The 15,857-nt window shown below is 41.3% G+C and overlaps 1 protein-coding gene across 3 annotated transcripts in view; it reads left to right on the top strand.

The window, feature by feature from the left end:
- The window catches only part of KIAA1211L (KIAA1211 like), a 162,167-nt gene that overhangs the window by 115,950 nt on the left and 30,360 nt on the right, over positions 1 to 15,857 (top strand). For all 3 annotated transcript variants that reach the window (XM_027856680.1, XM_027856682.1, XM_027856681.1), the window contains exon 8: positions 4,860 to 6,507. In XM_027856680.1, coding sequence (XP_027712481.1) covers positions 4,860 to 6,507 — 1,648 coding nt within the window. The remainder of the gene's footprint in view (positions 1 to 4,859; positions 6,508 to 15,857) is intronic.

The following is a 15,857-nucleotide window of genomic DNA, read 5'->3' as shown; positions in this document are numbered from 1 at the left end:
GTCCTTTCTGGCTGTGGAGATGATGGTGCCAGGAAAAAGAATGGATGTTGGCAGAAGATAGGGTGCTTTATGATGCTTTGACCAAGCTGACCTTTGATTAGTGAGTTTCTCTCACTTATCTCCTGGGTGGAAAGTTGTTTGTTTTTCCATAACTTAAGGTAAAACAGATTCCTTTCCTTTCTTCAATTTCATGTCACTGTAGTTGGATACAGATTAAACTCCTGCAGCATTCTAGGTCCAACAATGTCGACTTTCAGGCTGAAGTGTTTCAATGTTCTAGGCATTCTTTTTAGGGGACAAAATAGTTTTTTTTTCCCCCTTAAAAGTGTGATAAGCTACCTATCAGGCAGTATGCTTTTTCAGGGAATAATGTCAACAAAAGTCTTTCTGTAGCAAAAAGAACTATCTTCCAGTAAATGTAACCCTGTGCAACTGTGGAGACAAGGAAAAAATTTATTCAAACTTCTTATTCGTTGCCACAGACATGTTTACTGAGCAAACAGGAGACCTTTTAAGGACTTTACAAAGCACCCAGTTGACACAGTTGCTCCTCTTCCCTTACTCTTAAATAGTTTCCAATCTTAAAAAAGCAAAATTGGATTGATGAACAGGGCAGCATGTATACCTCTTTTGAAATGGGTAGGGGTAAAGGAGGAAGATAGAAAGTGTCAGCTGTTTCCTCATTATTCTTTATCTGGGGAGTTTTTTGGTCACTTTGAAGTGTATCTCCAACAATGAAAAGGATTTGGCTTGGTAGCTAGGGACAGAATAGCCCTTCCAGATGTGAAGTTGTCGAGGACTGGAGAGGATGGATAGTGGCAGATGACAGTGCTTTGAGATAGAGTGGGAGGAAGGCAGAGGAAGGGAAGGGAATAAGGCTTTATGTACTGCCTACTGTGTGCTAAGTATACTCATTATCTCATTTGATCCTCACAACAACTCTGAGAGGTAAGTGCTGTTACTGTCCCCATTTTAGAATTGGGCAAACAAGTTAAGTGACTAGTCCAGGGTCTCAGCTAGTGTCTGAGACCAGATTTGAACTCAAATCTTGACTCCACACCCAGCGCTCCATTACCCATTGTACCATCAGCTGCCCCCTTAAGGAGTAGGGGCAGGGACCCTGGAATTTCCAAGAACTGAGTTCCTTCTTGTAGTATATGGCAGAGGACTGATATTCCCTAATATTCTCTTTTGCCACTTTGAAGGCCAGTACTCAGCATTAGATGCCATCTTTGGAAATGATCATTCCAGTCCCTCCATTATTCAGACACTGGGCAGCCTTTGCCACAACTGAATTCTGTACTGTCTTGAATCAAACGTTTGCTCGGTCATTTTTGTGACAGGCAAAAACTGTTACTGGAATGTTTATTTCTTTCCTTGAATGTATTCTGTCACTTTTGACTATAGATTTCTTGAGTCCAGAGATTTCTAGATGTAACTGGAAGCACTGTATTAATATTCTTATGCATTAGATAGCTACTTACTTATCCAGTGAAGCCAGGTTCATGTCAAAATGCATTTATTATTTGATATTTCTATCCAAGTAATTAAGAATATAAGACTGTTTTGAAAATTCCACATTTCTCACTTCTTCTGCCAGCTTATCCTCTTAGAATATTACTGATCATAAATTCAGAGCTGGAAGGAACCTGAGGGGTCATTTTATCCAATACCCTCATTTTACAGATGAGAAAACCAAGGCTCAAAGAGAAATGACTTGCCACAGAAAGGGTCACAGAAAGTAGCAAGTAGTAAGCAGCAGGGCTGGGATTTGAATCCAGTGTTCTTTTCACAATACTGTAATTTAGACCTGGGTCTGAGATATTCTAGGAGACTAAAAGGTATGTATGGAAACTGTCTCAAGTATCTCCTAGCAGTTAATGCCAGTCAACATGTAGTAAGTACCAGCTATGGTATTCTATTCTATTCCATACAGAGTAGAAAAATATATAAGATATTGTTCCTCCCCTCAAGGAGTTTATAGTCTAGCTGAAGAGACAGGACAAATGATAGCTAATATAGAGCCCTCTAATATTATTTCATCCTTCCACTCAAGTGATGCCTCATGGTGTGAAGGTGATCCTGAGTTCTCAAAGGCTATGCCAGCAGAGTGCAAGCTATACCAGGTCCTACCAGTTTAGAAAAGATTTCAAATACAAACCAAGTGATGAACTGTGTCTCTCTGCAAACAAGCCTCACTCAATCCAAAGAGGTTCATCACCATGTTGGCAGTGGAGCAATTTGGGGGTTTGGGCCATAGCAAGTCTCAGATTGTTTTGTAAAATGTAGAATGATTGTGATCTGTGTTGGCAGAGGGAGCACCCACATCAACAAAATTACATAGCCTTGTAGGATAATTTTAGCAGGGTGACATTGTCTGACCCAAAGAAGACCCTTATAAATTAGTTTTTCCTTACATACTGTATTCTGTTTCATGACTTAATTCTTTCTCGATCATGCTGTATCCGTTGATTAATGAGGTGAAAAAGCCAGAAAAAAATGAAATGGATATTCTAAATGCATGAGGGGAGGAAAAAACTCAGGCCAGAACAGAAGAAATAGTCTGAATGTCTTGGAAAAAAGACTCTGCTAGCTGGGCGTGGTTGATGCACTCCTTTAATCACAGATATCAGTGAGGCTGAAGCTGGCCCTTTCCTTGAGTTCAGGAGTTGTGAGCTGCAGTGGACTGTGCTAATTAGGCATCTACACAGAGTTCAGCATCAGTATGGCAACTGACCCCTTCCCCTGGGGAAAGGAAGTGTGCTAGGTTGCTTAATAGGAGCCATTTAACCCAGGTTAGAAACAGAGCAGGTCAAAAAAGCTCATTAATGGGATCAGCTTTATAAATAGCCCTTGCGCTTTCAGCCTGGGCAAGACAGGGAGACCCAGTCTTTTAAAAAGACTTTAAAGGGGCAGCTAGGTGACACAGTGGATAGAGCACTGGCCCTGGAGTCAGGAGGACCTGAGTTCAAATCTGGCCTCAGAGACTTGACACTTACTACCTGTGTGACCCCGGGCAAGTCACTTAACCCCAATTGCCTCACCGGAAAAAAAAAAAGACTTTAAAAAAAATAGGGAAAAGGGAGCAGCTAGGTGGCACAGTGGATAGAGCACTGGTCCTGGAGTCAGGAGGACCTGAGTTCAAATCCGGCCTCAGACCAAACACTTAACCCTTACTAGCTGTGTGACCCTGGGCAAGTCACTTAATCCCAATTGCCTAAATTTAAAAAAAAAAAAAAAAGGAGGAAGAAAATAAAGGATATTATCGATGCTACTATAAAAGAAAAGTGTCATCTTTTAAGTACAGGAAATTATTAGAATGTGAAAGCTCCTCAAGCAAAAATTTTTAAGCTTTTGATCATATTTGGTTTGAATTCTTTTAGCTCTGTGATCTTGGACAAGTTTTTTTTTTACCTTCTTAGGCCTCATTTTCCTTATCAGTAGAAATAGTCAGGCTAGATGATCACTAAAGTCCACTATTTTTATTATATTATCTGATTCTATGATATAAAAATATAACTAACAATATATGGCAGGATATGGTGCATCTAGTGAGTGGCATAAACAATAAGATCTCCTTTTTTAAATAGTATTTTATTTCTCCTAATTACATTTAAAGACAATTTTTAACATTCATTTTTAAAAATATTTAAGTTCCAAATTTTCTTCCTCCCTTCCTCCCCTTCCCCTCCCTAAGACAGTAAGCCATTTAATATAGGTTATGTATGGGCAATGATGTAAGACGTATTTCCATATTAGCATGTTGTTAAAGAAACAGACCAAAAGAAAAACTATGAAAAAAAAAACAACTGAAAATAGTATTATTTGATCTACATTCAGACTCCATCGGTTCTTTCTCTGGATGTAGATAGCTTTTTCCATCAGGAATCCTTTGGAATTGTCTTGAATCAAACAATAAGATCTCTTAAAGACTTTATTGAATAATCCTTCCTCAAACTTTGAGTAGCATTTTGGAGCTATATAATATAAATGTAAGTAAGCATTTATATTATATATATTTATAATCTTTAGTATTTATTAAAATTATTTTATATTGTATAATTTTACATATGTGAATGTAACATAATACTTCCAGAATGTAAAGTCCATGAGAATAGGGACCATGTCTTAATTATCTTCATATCTCCCCCAATACCTAGCCCAGTGCTTTGCACATATTAGATGCCTAATCAATGATTGCTCAACAAATGAACAAGTGAATTCAGAAGAGAAAGGTATCGTGATCATCAATTGGGAATCTTTCACCAAGTAGATAGAACTTTAGCTAAGATTTGTAGGATTTGGATGGGCATTCTGGGCACAAATGTATAAGGTAGCAAAGAGCACAGCCTGACTTAAATAGAGAGATCACTAGTGATAGGAAGAACAGTTAGCAGCCAGTCCTTCAGGAGGACCTGAGTTCAAATCCGACCTCAGACACTTGACACTTACTAGCTGTGTGACCCTAGGCAAGTCACTTAACTCCAATTGCCTCACCAAAAAGCAAAAAAACACAGCAAAAACAAAAAAACAGTCCTGTGATTCACCTTAAAAAAAAATCCGCAGATGTCTCTAGGGTGTGCAATTGTACAGTTTCACTGGAAATTAGTTTGTTTGAGACTCTGAATAGGTTAATTCCATAGGAGATTGAAAAAAAGATGCTTTAATTTGTTTGTTTAGCATTTTCATTTATAATTATATTTGCTTATGGGTATCATTTTCTAAAATACCACAAATAGTAAGAGGAGGGTTTTTGAAGACCTCTGGGAATTAGAGGAGGAAATCCAAAATTTAAAAAAATTAGCTTCATAAATGTTTAAAGTAGTGATGAAATCTAATACATCCTGTACTTCTTGCAGCGTGCACAGTCAGAGTCTCTAAGTGATCTGACTTGTACCCCAGAGGAAGAGGAAGAGGATGGGAAACAAATGATCAGCAACAACAAAGATGAGAATTCCAGTCACAGCCAGGAGGAAATGATGGACAAGGAGACTGTAGCAAGTAGCCCGGAGATTTTGAGACCAGAGATGCCTGAGGAGCCTTCCCAGAGCCAGGAGGAGCACCAAGATGAAAAGCCTGGGATACTCCAGTTTCCTGATGTATTTGCCAGTGCAGGGGAGTTGTCATCCCTAGTAAATAACCCTGAGACTACAGTGGAAGTCAGTGGCTCAGAGTCAGACCATTTGCTTTCTTTAGATCCCCCTTCTCTTCCTGAAAACTCCTCACCTCCTGCTCTAGATGAAGAAGAAAGCAAAAAAGCATCTCTCTCAGCACCGTCTTCTCCTACACGGAGCACGTGTGAGGAGTTGGTTTGTTCACTTAGTGAAGTTCAGAATCAGTCTTCCGACAGCCCTCTAGATATGCCCTCTCCAAAGGCTGTTTCCAGCACTACTACAATTTCATCCAGTTTAGATTGTTCAGAAGAAAATGTACAGGAATCAAAAGACAGCCTGGAAGTGGCTGATGATGGGCAATCAGTGAAAGAATCCACAGTGACTGACCTGGGCACCCAGTTACCGAAGAGTTGTTTGAAAAACAAAAACTCTTCAGTTCCCTCAAGTCCCAGTGTTTCTCCCATTCCTCCAGGTTCTGTGTCACCACAGGTAGGACCTGCCCCCTGGCCCCTGGAGAAAAAGACCACCCCTGAAGAGGTTCTCAAGTCTAAGCAGCAAGGCTGTCCTCCCACAACTCCCAGGGGGGCGCTATCAGAAGGTAAACTGGAAAGGACAGCCAGCGAAGTGAGGAGCTCAAGAAAGTTCTCTGTGTCTTCCTCCCGGGAGAGACCAAAGGCTAGCAGCCTCTGTCTGAAAGAATATTCAGGCAGCGAAACTCCATCAAACACAAAATTGTCCTTGCTGAAGATGAACCTGGCCTCAAGAAATGAGGTGACCAGGGATAATCTTCAGATGGACGCTGAACACCAGGAAGGGAAATTGGGCATTCTAAAACCGGCACTCCCAATGGAGAGTGACTCTCAGAACTCTGTAGGCAGAGAGGGTGACCACACTGGGCTGAGCTGTACGTCCCCGGCTTCTAATGCCGTACCACCAAAGGCAGATCCCTGTCCACAGTTACCGAGTCAGCCTGTCACTGAAGACAAAAACCCCTTTCAAGTCAAACTCCGGTCCACCTCACTGTCTTTCAAATATAGAGATGGGTCTTTCCCAGAATCAAAAGGCATGAAGCGATACAGTGCGGAGATCAGGATGGAGAAAGGAGGGTTGACATTGCTTTCAAAAGATGAAAAAACTCAAATCAAAAGACTCTCAGATATAAGTGCGACTAGTCCTTTAAATGATAAGGTGAAGGGTAAAGCCAAGTCCTCTGAGCAGCTTAATCACAAGCCTCCATTACCCAAGAAACCTGTTTTGCAAACTGTAACTACTCCCCACTCACACACACTCCCTCCTGGAAACCTTGAAAAACTGGACAAAGTAATCAAGTATCCAGAATCCAGAGATGAAACTAAGGCCTTGGAGAAAAAGTTGCCTCTTCACAAAGTAGCTGGTAAGAATGCTGATCATGTGTGAGTCTGCTTTAGGATGGAGGTGATTCTGAAGTCTTCCACTGTGAGCCCTTTGAAATTTCTTCTTTGAGTTAGAGCATACGTGTGTGTAAACAAGAACGTTTCAGGAATATTTGAAGAGTAAATAAAAAATTCTTTTCAACTTCACAGAGAAATGTTTGTTGGCTTAAGGGAGCTGGGAGACGGGGGGAAAGAAAGAGGTCAAGGAAGTAAAGGTAGAAAAAAAATGCATACTATATTTGTCCCAAGTATAGAAGATTCAAATATATAGAAAGAAGACAGCAATGAAAACGTAAAAACTTAAAGAACAAATTCCTTGACAAGAGACAGAGCACTAGGCAGTGAATGTTCCATGTATCGGTTCAGTTTAGCACCTTTTAAGATGTCAGCAAGGACTAGGTTCCCTAGATAAATGATTTCCTGGAAAGTTATTTACATTCAATGATCTAGAGTCATCTTCTTGTTGTATGTCTGTTCACATCATACCTCTCTCCTCAAAAACCTTCAATAGCTCCCCATCGCCTTTTCTAATAAAGTATAATCTGATCCCCATCCAAAGTCTTTCACAGCTTCTCTGAGACCTACCTTTCAGTCTTACCCAACCCTATTGCCCTTCATATCATCCACTCATTAGCTATTTCTCATTAGCTATTATTGTTATCCTGACTTGTCTGGTTTCCATACCTTGGTTCATTCTATCGAAAATCAAATTTAGGGACCTGCAATTGAGACTTTCCCCTTGGATGCTTCCTCCCCCAAAGACATGCCATTTACCCCTCACATCCTCTTCATCATCCTCCACTGAACTGATGCTTTTTACTTCACTGGGCTCAGGGTCACTAGTCCTAGAGATCCCATGGTTGTGGCACTTCTTCCTAGGGCTTGGCTTCCCCACCAAAACCATTCAGAGGCAACGAAGGATTCTCTGGAAAGTGGTTTACACCTCTCTGCCTCTGTGTCTCTCTGTTTCTTTCTCCACACATGCATGCATGTCCACGCACTCGCACCTGCGTGCGTGTGTGCACACGCACACACACACACACACACACATGATACTCAGCAAACAAACTCGTAGTTATGGTTCTGATTTTGCAATCCATGCCTGGAAGGAACTTCCTCCTGTTCCCCTTCCCCCACACCTCTGCTTATTAAAAAACTTTTCTCTGCCTTCAGGGTCCAACTGAGGTGTTATATCCTTCATGAAGTCTTTCCTGATCTCTTGCAAATAAAAGATTTTCCTTCTTCAAATTTCTCATGACACTGTACCTACTTTCTTGCCTTTTTCACATTGTTCCTTTTATCAGTTATTTGTGCATTTGCCTTAATCCTCTTACTAGAATGTGAGTGGTGTCAGAAGACTGTTTTGTTTCACCTTTATTTCCCCAGTGCTTAGCCAGTTGCCTTGAACGTAGTAGGTGTTTAATAAATGTTATTCTTTTTCTGCCTTGCTTCATGGTTATTTACATTCTTTTCTTACCTTCTTTACCCCTCCTCAATTACAAGCTCCTTGAGATCAGAAGAATGTGTTTTCTTCATCCTTGTGCCTGGCACATGTTGCTTCGAAGGAGGTGCTGAATAAATATTTCTCAAATTGGATTGTATGTGTTTTACAAGGCTGATTAAGTTTTATTTGCAGTGATTCAGATGAACAGAGCATTCTGTTGAAAATGTGCATTTGATTCTGCCATTGCTAGCTTCTTATTAAGAGCAAAGATGCCAGAGAGTAAAATTATCATCTTTTCAGTTCATCTTTGCCAAAGGAGCGTGTGAATGGTGTTTGTGTGTTTTTAGTGTGTAAGAGATGATGTCTGTGTAAGAAAGAGACAGAAATAATCAATAAAAATTTATTAAATGCCTACTATGTGGTATTACTAATGAAGCAACTCCCCCAATACACACACGTACACACATACTGCCTTGCATCCTTAACCCCAGAATCCTCATAGGCTTCTAGCTTTATGAAAACCACACTAAGGGCTTGGACTCCCCCCATCAAAGGAAGAGAACTTTAGGGTGGCTAAAGAAACAATGGTCCAACATCCTAGATGAGTCCCTAATATGTAACTGTCAGACTGACACCCCAAAGGTCTGGGTTTCAAAAACCAAATTCACTTGGGGGAGGGGCCTTTACCCCAAATCTTTTCTCTTTGGCTAGTTTTGCCCTCAAAAAGAATTTTGCCTCTGAACTTCAAAATATAGCTCATGTCTAGGTCTCCATGGACGTGAGTATGTATAGGACAGCCTTCTTGTATCCCACAGACAATACAGGGAAGGGGAAGGGAATAAGCATTTTACAGACTTATTCTGTGCCAGGCACTGTGCTAAACAAAAAAAAGCTTTATAAATATTATCTCATTAGATCCTCACAATAAACCTGGGATGTAGGTACTATTGTAGATTCCCATTTTACAGTGAAGGAAACTGAGGCAGACAGCACTTAAGTGACTTGCTTAGGGTCACACAGATAGTAAGTGTCCAACACCAGATTTGAACTGTGATCTTCATGACTCTAGGCCCAGCATTCTATCCATTGTATCACCTAACTGCCCCAATAGAGCAAACATAAACGTAAGCACATAAACAACATACGTACGTACATACATATACATATAAAACTTCTTCCTCTTTACTGATTCTTGCCTTCCTCCCAAGGACCCATATAGATCTCCAGACTCATGGCACCATTTTGTGGTGCAGACTCCCCTGGAAGGAAACAAACATGAGATTTCTGGAAAAGCAAATGTCTAGTATCTCTGAATCCCCAAGATATAATCTGTGGCCCATACCGGCAATCTGTGTATTTTATGGACCAGGTTGCATTTTAGAGATGACTACAGAATGCAGAACGATACACAGAGATACGCTTCACTACTTAGCAAACCTGCATGTTTCCCACTGGGGATGAGGGAGGCTTGATTTTTTTTCTTGTTTTTGCTGCTGTAAGTAGTTTTTTGGGGTTTTTTGTTTGTTTTGTTTTTTACTTTTTTTCCTATTTATTGGGGGGAGGGTTGGGATAGCAACAAGACAGATGAGAGCCTAGAAGAACTTGGATGTTGGGAATAAAGATAAGGTTAGGCCCACAAAACTATGGAAGGTCTGGATGTTCACATAAAATTTATAGTTTGAGGAGTATATCAGAATTGTGTACCATGGGCACTGCACTGGGGAAGGCATTCAGGAAAGCAGGTAATCATTGGCTAAACTCCTTGGAGAAAGGCTTCTACTATCTCCACTTCCTCTCCTCTCATTCTCTTCTAATCTCTATAGTCTAGCTTACGACAACTGAAACTCTGGAAAGTCTCTGGAAAGTTACCAATGATCTTCATTGATTCTCAATCCTTATCCATCTTAACCTCTCTGCACCTTTTGACACTGCTGATCAAACTCTTCTCTCTTTCCATGATAATATTCTATCTTGAATCTCCTCATACTTATGTTGATTGCGCCTTCTCAATCTCCTTTCTTGGTTTTTCATCTTACATCAAGCCCACCAACCTTCTGCCCTAAGCCCTCTATACTGTTCACTTGGTGAATTTAATTATCATGTGTATACTGATGATTCTCAGATTTATTTAGCTGGTCCTAACCTCTCTCCTGAGGGGCAGTTGGTGGTCCAGTGGATAAAGCACTGGGCTTGGAATCAGGAAGATACATCTTCATGAGTTCAAATCTGGCCTCAGACACTAACTGTGTGACCCTGGGAAGGTCACTTAACCCTGTTTACCTCAGTTTACCTGTAAAATGAGGTAGAGAAGGCAATGGAAAATCACTCTAGGATCTTTGCCAAGAAAACCCCAAATGGGGTCATTGATAGTCAGATATGACTGAAATGACTGAACAGCAAGCAGTCTCTGTCCTGTCCTCCAGTCTTGTATCTCCAACTACCTTTGGGACATGAGCAAAACTGAAATCATCATCTTTCCCCCCTAACCTTCTCCTCTTCCTGTCTTCCCAAGTATTGTTGACTATCTTCCTTATCATCCTTAACTTTGGTGTCATCCTTGACCCCTCAAAATCTCTTACCCCCCCTTACCCAGTCTATTGCCAAGTCCTGCCAGTTCTACCTTTGCCATATCTCTCGTATATGCCCTCTTCTCCCTTCTGACACTGGTCCCACCCTAGTACCGTTTTTCATCACTTCATGCCTGGCCTATTTACAAAGTCTTCTAGTTGGTCTCTGCTCCAAGTCTTTATCCATTCTCCAGTCCATCTTCCACTCAGCTGTCAAGTTGATCTCCCTAAAGTGTAGGTCTGATCATCATCATTACGCCATTTGACAAACTCCAACAATGCTCTGTTCCATCCAGGATCAAATATAAAATCCTCTGTTTGACTTTTAAAGCTTAACTTAGCCCCTTACTACATTCCAAATCTTCTCACACTTGTACTCCCTATCGTAAGGCGGAGACACCGGCCTCCTTGTCATTCCTTAGACAAGACAATCCATCTCCCAACTCTGAGTTTCCACTGGCTGTCGCCTTTGCCTGAAACACTCTCCCTATACCTAAGGAAAGAGAATTGGGAGTTGATCAGAGGGAACCTGAACAATGTGATGGTTTACAGGGAAGTGAGTTTTTGTTAGATTTTATATCTCTCTAGAGGGTGCTCATTGACAGCCTTGCTGAAGGGATCGGAGGATACCTACAAAGTATTTGTTAGCCCATTTGCACTTCATGGAGACCTGCGTGTTACAACTGACCTTTGGTATGAGGCCCATAAATGAGAGCCTACAGACCTGTGGCAAACTTTTCTGAGCAAATCAGAGAGACGGAAAAAAAGTTAAGCATAGGCCAAAACCTAGAGGGCTAAGATTGGACCTGGGTCCTAGCAGGAAAAATGGTTGTGCATCCATACCCCAGTGGAATCGACTAATGCCATGCTTGAGGTGGAGACATATCACAATTGTATTTGCCTTTATCTATATGGCAGTAAGAGGCAATAAAGTGTCTTTCAATTACATACCACAGTTGACATAACTCTTTTTCTTTGCAAAAAAAATATTTTTCTGACTCAGGGCCAAACTAATCTATATAAAAGAATAGTAACTTACAAGGATAGTACATTAAATAGCAGGACAGCTAGGTGGTATAGTGGATAGAACACCAGGCTTGGAATCAGGAAGATTTATCTTCCTGAGTTCAAATCCAGGCTCAGACACTTATTAGCTGTTTGACCCTGGACAAGTCACTTAACTCTTTTTGCCTTAGTTTCCTCATCTGTAAAATAAGCTGGAGAAGGGAATGGCAAACCACTCCACTAACTTTGCCAAGAAAATCCCATTGACAGTATGGTCCATGGGGTCACAAAGAGTCAGACATGGCTGAATTGACTGAACCTTACATAGTACGTGGAGTCAGACAGTGGAATCTTGTGAGCCTGAGGTCTTACTTAGGGGCTCCCCTGGGCAATTCTAGAAATACCCTTGATGACAGGTCACTACGTGGGAACTTGTAGTGATAGAGTTCTTGGTTTGTAATAAACTCCTGCTTAGTATTTGCCTATTGATTCATTACTTATAGGGAAAGATTTCTGGAAGTAGAGATGCTTCATCCATGTGAAGTCAGTGGGGCTAGAGATAACAATTTAGCCTAATAGAAAGAGCTATGGTGGCCTGACATAGGTGTCCCAGGTCTGCCAGTAACATGAGCAAGACATTTCATCTCTCTGAGCCTCAGTTTCCTCATCTGTAAAATGGGGATAATAATAGTATCTATCTCCCAGGGTTTTTGTGATGATGAAATAACTTGATAATTGTAAAGCATTTAGCACAAATGCCTGGCTCATAGTAAATGCTTTGTAAATGTTAGCTATTATTATTATCATCATCATCTCTAAAAGGGGTTAGACTAAATGATTTTCATGTTCCTTTCCATCCTCTGACATTCTATTTTGACTCTGGTTTAGAGTAGAGGCAGAGTTCAGTAAGGCCCCCTTCCCTGTTACCCTTTTTTCCTTACTCTAATCCTACCCTCACCCCCTACCCCACCCCCAAGCACAAAGTGTTGCAGATCATTGAATTACCTTATTTCTCCCTGGGCTTATCCACAGCTATTGGAATCTGTTCCTTAATAGGGCACTGACTGTACTTGGGACAAAGCAATTTCCCCATAATTCTGATTAATTGATCATTCATTTGCATCTGTCATTGCTTGGCACAATGTAGGGGCAGCAGCTTAGAGTAATAGAACACTTGATTTGAATTAAAAAGGAAGGAAATGAGCATTTATTAAGTGCTTAGTCTATGCCAGGCACTGTGCTAAGCACTTCACATAGTATTTCATTTGATCTTCACATCAACCCTGGGAGGTAGGTGCTATTATTATCCCCATTTTACTGTTGAGGAAACTGAGGCAGACAGATAGTAAATGTCTTCTTGTTCAGTGTCAGTTCTTGAGTCCAGGTCCAGCCTTCTGTCAACTTCGCCACCTACCAACCTCTAGGGTTCAAATCCTTGCTTTGCTACTTAGTTCCTAGGTGACCTTGTGCAAGTCACCTCCCTCAGTCCTCTGGACCTGTTTCTTCATACATAAAATGAAGGGATTGGACGAGATTTTCTAGGCTCTCTGTATTCTAAATCCTATGTAGAAGGTTTCCATTACAGATTTTCTGAATGCCCAGACCAAATATGCTGTCCTGGTTGTTTCTATTTCTATCTAAAAAGTCTGTCTTTCTTAATTCCATAGGGTGGTTTTGGGAGTGAATGAGTTAACATTTTTAAAATACTGTGAGCTTCTGGGATGCTGCCTAGAGGACAGTCGTCTTTTCATAAGCAAAAACACCTGAGACTGTCTAGAGACAATAGCACACTGCAAGCTAGGCTCAAAACCACTGTCCGTTTGGTGCCAGGATGCCTTTTTGTGTGTGGCTAGACTGAAATTAATAAGCTTTGCTTTTAGGGATGCATAAGCAGTAGCTAATGAAATTCTCTGAAGCTTTTCATAGCAGTTATAGTGAGTAATTCTAAAAGCAGGATGGGGTGGGGGAGGGGTAATCACTCAGTATGAATATAATCTTAGCATTGGCATTCATCCCTGCATGAACTAAAATTGAAAGCGGCCTCTTTGGCATCTGGAATGTACACATATGAGGATATCCTTGCTCTAATTGCGACACTGAGAAAGAGACTTTGCAGAACCCTAAGATGTTTGACATTTATTTCTTTATCCGTGACCTTCTCTTTAGAAGGCTCCAATCATTATGATAACTTGGATGGTTGATTTGTGAACCAAATATCCACAGCTTGTGTGATAGACCAACAGCTATATTTTAAATATTGCTGGAAGAACAGTGGATAATGAACAGCTTAGCTAATAAACACAGAAAAAGGCACCTTTTCTATCAATTCATTGATAGCACTGTGACCAGAGGAAAGATGAGGATTAAGAAGAATCCCATGATAAGGATGTGGGCTAACTCAAGAGCTTTGGACATGAAGCTGATTTTCATTTTGACAGGAAAAGCACTAAACCTGCATATGGGACATCTTCCCTCTTTCTCTATTTGCTGTTGTTCTTACTGCTTGGGCATACCAACTTAGGAGCTAGAACAGATGGTCACTCCCTCTGTGGTATCTGCTATTTCTAGCCCTCTTGCAACCTACTGCCCATCAACCTGAGCAAATGGATTTGGACCAGTTGAACTCCGGGTAACTCAGTTCAACATAGGTGACCCAGCAGTCATCCCTTCTCCCCCACTAAAGTGATAGTAATTCATACATAGCACCTTCCATAGAAACAGGATTAGCCATTGTAGCTGAGGACAGTTCAGGTGGTAAGAATTTAATAACTGCATTATTCATTTTTGTTTTTTTTTTCCAGAAAGTTCTAACTATTGCTGTTTATTATCCAGTATAGTGTTGGTCCCTTATGGGGTACACAAGATACAGGTGGTCTCAATCTCCTTAACCCTCCTCTGAGGGGAGTGGGATCTGCACTCTGGGGGGTGGGGTGGCGGGGAGAGGGGCCTGCAATGTTTTTTGGGTGACGCAATTTGGGTTAAGTGACTTGCCCAGAGTCACACAGCTAGTAAATGTACAGGGGCCTGCATTTTAAAGTTAGATAGATATCTAAGCTCAGCCAGAGTGCCTCAGATAGGGAAGATGGTAATGTCTCAAGCTATTTCATCAGTTCTCACTCTTGTTGTCTTTTCGTCGTCCTACTCTTTGTGACCCCATCTGGGGTTTTTATGGCAAAGATACTAGAGGGGTTTGCCATTTCTTGCTCCAGCTCATTTTGCAGATGAAGAAAACAGATTAAGTGACTTACCCAAGGTCACAGAGCTAGTAAATGTCTGAGGCTGGACTTGAACTCATGAAGGTGTGCCTTCCTGATTTCAAGCCCAGCACTCTATCCACCACACCACCTAACTGCCCTATTCCCAGTCTACATTCCCCCCCCAATAAATAAATCTCTTTCTTTTCTTTTTTTTTTTTCTTTTTCTTTCTCTTCTTGCAGCTTTCCTTAAACAGAGGGAAAAACATTTAGTTGAGAGTGAAATGCATGGGCAAAAAGTGTTTGAGAGGTGAGGAGTGGAATGGAGTATATGGGATGCTTATGATAAAGACTATGCTAGAAGAATTTCTAGGAGAAAATTTTAGTATAAGAGAGTGTTAGCATACAGAATTTGGGCCAGTGTTCTGGGAAGACTAGAGGGAAATTGGATAGTGGCAGAAGAAAATTAAGGGGATCTAATCAGAGCCTTAACTAGGAATTCTACCACTTGGAGCAAAGAGAGAGGAAGCCTGAGGTAAGACCATGAGGCCAGAGAAGGATTCACTTGGGGGTGCTGTAAGACCTCAGGACCTTCTCTTCTGGGGCACACCAGCCTTCAAGTTCATTTCACCCTATGGGGCTTTTCTGTGAGCTTTTACTTGTAGGTGGCTTTCCTGGGAAAGGAGATAGCTTGCCCCTCAGGAATTTTGGGCTGTGTCCCCACTCCTCCTCATTATTCTATCTGCAACATTAGGGGTCCCAGGTGACAGACGTGGTAAGTGGACATGCAGGCGGAGGGGTCCAGCCATTAGGGGTGGAGGCCAAGCCTCCAAGAAGAGACTACTGGGGTAGTTGCCAAGAATGAATGTGTCTTTCCCGTAGCTGGGAAAATAGCTTCTTCCCTGTCTGTTCTCTAAATCCTGATCACCATCACCCCCCTTTTCCTTTTTTCAGACTCTTCTGACCTCCCTCTGTTTGCTATGGCAACGCCTCTCTTGCTGAGGTATCTTAGGCAGATAGGTATTCTTAGGCAGATAGATGTTACTGAAGCTTTTAAAGCAATTCTCGACATCTCTTCCACTTGCCTTGAGCGCTGGAAGGTGGGTAACTGGAAGAAATGG

This window comes from Vombatus ursinus, unplaced genomic scaffold (genome assembly GCF_900497805.2).
Source record: "Vombatus ursinus unplaced genomic scaffold, bare-nosed wombat genome assembly UNPS02011591.1, whole genome shotgun sequence".
NCBI classification, from domain to species: domain Eukaryota; kingdom Metazoa; phylum Chordata; class Mammalia; order Diprotodontia; family Vombatidae; genus Vombatus; species Vombatus ursinus.
This window is presented reverse-complemented; position numbering and strand designations above follow the sequence as displayed.